The sequence below is a fragment of the Parus major genome, chromosome 11, assembly GCF_001522545.3.
Source record: "Parus major isolate Abel chromosome 11, Parus_major1.1, whole genome shotgun sequence".
In the NCBI taxonomy this organism is placed as follows: Eukaryota; Metazoa; Chordata; class Aves; order Passeriformes; family Paridae; genus Parus; species Parus major.
This window is the reverse complement of record NC_031780.1, coordinates 8,522,198-8,527,297: the sequence shown is the minus strand read 5'-3', so window position 1 is coordinate 8,527,297 and position 5,100 is coordinate 8,522,198. Positions and strand designations below refer to the sequence as shown.

At 43.2% G+C, this 5,100-nt stretch overlaps 1 protein-coding gene across 1 annotated transcript; it reads right to left on the bottom strand.

Moving 5' to 3' along the window:
- Positions 1 to 272: 272 nt before the first annotated feature.
- On the bottom strand, positions 273 to 5,079 carry HSDL1 (hydroxysteroid dehydrogenase like 1). The gene is made up of 5 exons (XM_015639959.3): positions 5,023 to 5,079; positions 3,956 to 4,188; positions 2,890 to 3,335; positions 1,376 to 1,603; positions 273 to 557 (listed from the first exon to the last, which is right to left on the bottom strand). Exons 2-5 carry the CDS (start codon positions 4,173 to 4,175, stop codon positions 456 to 458), a joined length of 996 nt encoding a protein of 331 aa, XP_015495445.1. The 5' UTR covers positions 4,176 to 4,188; positions 5,023 to 5,079; the 3' UTR covers positions 273 to 455.
- Between the last annotated feature and the right edge of the window lie 21 nt (positions 5,080 to 5,100).

The window sequence follows — 5,100 nt, the reverse complement described above, 5'->3', positions numbered from 1 at the left end:
ATACCCCTCCCAGCTGTTCCCCATCTTCTCCACAACTTCATAGCTGTCGTTTTGAATGGCTTGGATTTTAATGGGGTCCAGTTTCTGATACAGTGGGAGGAGTCTCAAATTCTCTCAGCTTTAGAAATAGACACCACGTAGCACTATGCGAGGGACTGTCACTTATTGTTAGAAATAACAATATTGTTAGAAATAACAATAACTGTACCTGCTCCTGCCCAATTATCTCAATGAGAAAGTGACTACAGATTAACATCATCAGCACTCTGTCATAAAGGAAAGCAGCAGAGGAGCTATTTAATACAAGGATACAGAGAGGATCCACACTTCTCTTGTCTAGATTATGTAGCTTGCTTAACAAGGTATGGATAAATTACAGAGTAAGTCCTCCAAGGTTCATTAAACGTTTTTGCAGCACTCTGATCAGAACTGTCTCATGGGACATCGAGTTACTCCTATTTCGCTTTGGCTGCCAAAGCTTGCTTGCGTAGAATTCTGTTCAAATACAGTGCAGACCATGCCCACAGCCATTCAGGCAGGCACTCACCCAGCGTGAACTGTGGAGAGGCACAGGGAGACAAGAGAACAGAAAAATAATTAAAGGAAGGGACAGACTAAGATATATACCATTAAAGTAGACAGTTTCTCAAGTGACTATTAAAGCAAGGCAAAAAGTGCTTGAATATCATCAACTAATTCAACCCCTCAGAAGCACACATATTTAGCTATTTTGGATGTAGCACCCACAGCTGAGCAGTTAAGTTCTGCAAATAAATCCTGCATCCTTGATTTCATCAAGTTCACAACAGCAATTCTGTCCACTTCCTTTAATTGCCACATGTTGCCAGAATGCATCCTATCTCTTCTATGCCTTTTGGACTAATCCCCACTTCTTCATTTGCATCAACTCAACCCAATGATATAGGAAGCACTCGGTAGGATACATGAGATGTGACCAATGTACATAAAACAGTCTGCCCCAAAAGTGAAAACCTTAACAAATGGAGGACCTGCTTCCAGGTAACTCAGAACAAAGATACCGCTTTTTTCCTGCTATTATTCCATCCTCCCTACCCACTCTTCCTCAATGCACAGATATGCTCAATATATGAAGACTGAAAAAAGTTATTTCCCATTTCTGCTCCACATTTCAAGGGAGAATTGGATTCACTCTCTGACCTTAAAAATAAGCATGCCCAAGTATAAGTTTCTAAAGCAGAACTAGTGAGAAGATATGGCACAATGCCTTAAAGTCAACAATACATAATGTACTTTTATGAAACATAATGAGCAGTTTTCCTTCAGATTCCTAAGAAAGTAAACAGCTGATTTACCTCCACTGACAAACAGAAAAGAGCTTAATGAATTCCATTACCTGTATTGCATGCTTCCAGTAACCAGTGGTCCTTATGGATAACCCAAGAGTAGAAACAGCATGACTTGCATATTCTTCAGCAGTAGGAAAAAACACAGATCTCTTTGACATAATGCTGCTGAATGCTAGCATTTTTGTAGTAGTTACAAATGGCATTAGACTCTGAACAAAAATTCCTTTAGAGGCATACTCATAATGTAATGCTCTACTGAAATAGTCCAAGTAGCTCTAGAAAGACAAAAGCAGAAAGAGACTTTTTTTTCTTTTTTTTTTAAACAATGCAATCTCAGGGCAAAACTTTATTAAAATTACAAAAAAGTTTTAACATATTTTATGTACCATCTCAATAAATATTACTAAATAATATAAAAATGTGATTTTCTGAAGTATTATCAACATTTCTGTGTGTTGTTATTTTCTATAAACCTGCCATGGTAGAATAACCTGCAGAACAAAGTGATTGCTTATCACTATCTGACAATTTCTGCTTTAAAATAGTACAAAAACATTTATTTCGTCTAAAATAAACACCTTATTTGGTCCGGGCGGCATTGCAAGGACACTCTACCAGCTCTACCTACTATTATCAGAAGAAGAAAATAAAGTCACATGCTTTAATATATTTAGAGGTAAATTTTGCATTCAGCTGTCTTCTCCAGAAGCCAGGTTAGTTACTTCCTGGAACTCTCTTACACAGAAAGATTCATAAATGTCTATCTGCATGACCTCCTTTAGCTAATTTTACTTTTACAGAACAAGAAAAGCACAAGGCTGATAACTGGGACTGCTGCAGTCAGACTGAAAAATGAGTCTGGCTCAGTCTTACCACGGCAGCAACACTGATGCCTTCCCTGCTGAAGCTACTGCTGTGTCACACAGACAGTTCTCCCTGAGAAAGAGCTTCTTAGACTCAGCTTGTGAGCAGATATCTTTCTTCCAGCATCACCCAGCTGCCCAGTCCTATTCATTACCGGCTGGATCTCTCCAGGAAGGGCAATTATGGGAGAGTTCTTTCCACTTGTCCCCAAATATGCCACAACACTCTTTGGTATTACATGAAGCAGCAGCTTGGTTTGGCCACACTCTGTGTCACAGTGGTGGCTTGAGCATGAGTACAGCCCTTTTTGCTACCAAATACTGGCATGCAAGGGGCTTGAGGTACATGCACAGTTCAGCTGAAGAAGAGAGAGATTAAATAACTGACCCTTTCAAAGGGGCCCACAGAATTGCCTCTCTGCTTTGTGCATCTGAGAAATGTAGTACTTCTCCTAGAATAACTGTTATGCCATAGTTCACACAAAATGCAAGAGCACTGACTTTAGCTCAAAGCCCAGCACTGATGAGGATGAAGAGTTTACTGCATAATACATGTATCATTCACCTCCAATATTTAAACAAATCCCTAGAAAACATTCAATTATTTTGGCATCCTTGCTGAATGTGTTCAAAAAACCCTCATAATAACCAAACTGTAATGTACTTGCCAGTGCATGCCATTTAACATCACAACTTACTTTAGAGGCTCCATAGACTGTCAGCATCGGTGTTGGCTGACAACAGACTGCTGAAGAAAGGTTGACAATTGCCCCTTTCTTCTTCTTTACCATGCCAGGCAGCACGATGTGTGTCATCATGGTAGCAGAAGCAATATTTACATGGATCAAGTCCCATAGGATATCCTCAGACAGATTAGTAAAATAGTCTGTGTGGCTGTAAAATATTCCTACATTATTCACTAAAATCCCAATTTCTCTGTCTTTCAGAGCCTCCTTAATGGCTGGGTAAAGCTCACGCCCCTTGCTGAAATCAGCTACTATGAAATCTGTTTCCACTTTATAGGTTTCAGATATGCTCCTGGATACAGCCTCCAGCTTCTCTTTGCTTCGGCTGACTAAGATGATGTTGACACCATGCTTTGCCAGTTCTTCAGCATAAGCCTTCCCAATACCATCTGTGCTACCTGCAAGAGAAAACAGCAATAGAACACACAAGTGAAAAACAGAGCAACACCAACCTTCTACTTTGACAGTTCTTTCAATTATAGCTTTATTCTTTTTTCTGTGATCATGTGGCACTAAATATATTGAATTCAAAGACACAACCGTAAAGACAACACTGTCAACCACCTTCTGCAGTTCCCTCATGAAAGTTTTATGTTTTCTATGACAAGAGAGAGCTCAAAGGAGAACCTTAATGAAAGGCAGGAATGCCAGATACAGGATTCAAACCTTGCTGAAGAACTAGGGCAGATATGAACACCTCATAGCAAAAAAAGGATGTTTTCTACATCTTCATCTACACTTGCAGGTAATCAAGATGTATTTTGCAAATTTGGGCAACAATTGCTGTGATTCCTTCTCAGCAGTCAGTCAATTCACTTAGCTTGCCCATCTCCTGAGGAATTAACTTATAAAGGCCATGAACAACAGCCACTGCTCAGGCAGATTAACCTGCAACCAGAGCTAATACAGGCCCAAGCTTGTGACATAAAGCTCACCCAGCACCACCAGCCACCAAGTTTCATAGTACTGGCACAGTATGTTACATAAACAGAAACAAATTTACTCCTTCATCTCTTACCCGTGACCACAGCCCATTTCCCGTACTTCTTGATGAGATCAACCCTCCCACTCAGCCTTGGAATAATGTGCAGCCTGAGCGCGCTGTAAGTGTCCAATGCCAGAGACACACACTTTCTGAATGTGTACCAAGCTCCAACAACAGCCAGGGCTTCTATATAGAAACTGCAGGTGCGACTGATTTCTCTGTACAAGAGAGAGAATCGATCCACTGCAGCCATGGTGACCACAAGCCTGAAAAAAAAAAAAAAAAAAAAAAATTAAACAAATTTAGAAAAAGACACATGCATTACAATTGCCTCTTGGGCCACGTAAACTTTTCAGACCGTATGGATAACCTTTGAGATTCAGCATTTTACAGTTTGAGAACTGTTTTGAAGCAGGAAAACCACAGGTAAGTCTGCTATAATTTGGGTGTCACCTACCATCATCCTCACTGATTTAGGTACTGTTTATCCCTTTTCCTAGGGTTGAACTATTAATCAGTTATACTGCAACAACCATAATCAATGATTCTGTAAATAAAACAATTCAAGCAGATGCTTAACAGGTGAAAACCCATTTTGGAAGACGAAAAACTACCTACAAGAGAGGCAAGGATAACCAGCACGAGAGAGCTGAGACACAAAGAACCAATGGGCTCTTTCAAGGACGAAAAGCAACACGAGAGACAAAGCAGTCTCAGAGACAGAACGCCAGTCCCCAGCGCTGTCGAAAGCATCGCATCTACGCTGTCCTTGACCCACGGCACGGCGCAGCGCATCAGGCACATCGCGCTTGCTGTGCCTCACACAGCTTTTACTACTTAATACACGTTTTAACATGCACAAATCCGTTCTCTCTTCGGCAGGACCCGGCGCGCCACCCGGCACCGGCACGCCCCGCCCGCCCCTCGCCCGGGGCGGGACAGCGGGCTCCGGGAGCGCTCCCTGCGCCGGCCACCGGGCCCGGGGTCTCGGCCCCTCGCCCAACCCCGGCCCTCAAGGACCCGGCCCGGGGCCCTCCCTGTCCCGGGCTGCCCCCGACGTACCCCACCCCCGCCGCGGCCCTGCCCCGCCGATGCCTCACCAGCCTGGCCGGGCCGGGAGCTACGCCCGCCGCGCCGCCCGCGCCCGCCGCCGCCTGCGCCGCGCGGGGCCGCCGGGA

Coding starts and splice junctions, on each gene's coding strand:
- HSDL1 (XM_015639959.3), bottom strand. CDS start 4,175: ATGGCTGCAGTGGATCGATTCTCTCTCTTGTACAGAGAAATCAGTCGC. Junction 1,604..2,889: donor CAGTCTATGGAGCCTCTAAA/GTAAGTTGTGAT, acceptor TTGTCTTTCTAG/AGCTACTTGGACTATTTCAG. Junction 558..1,375: donor ACTGGAAGCATGCAATACAG/GTAATGGAATTC, acceptor GCCTCTCCACAG/TTCACGCTGGGTGAGTGCCT.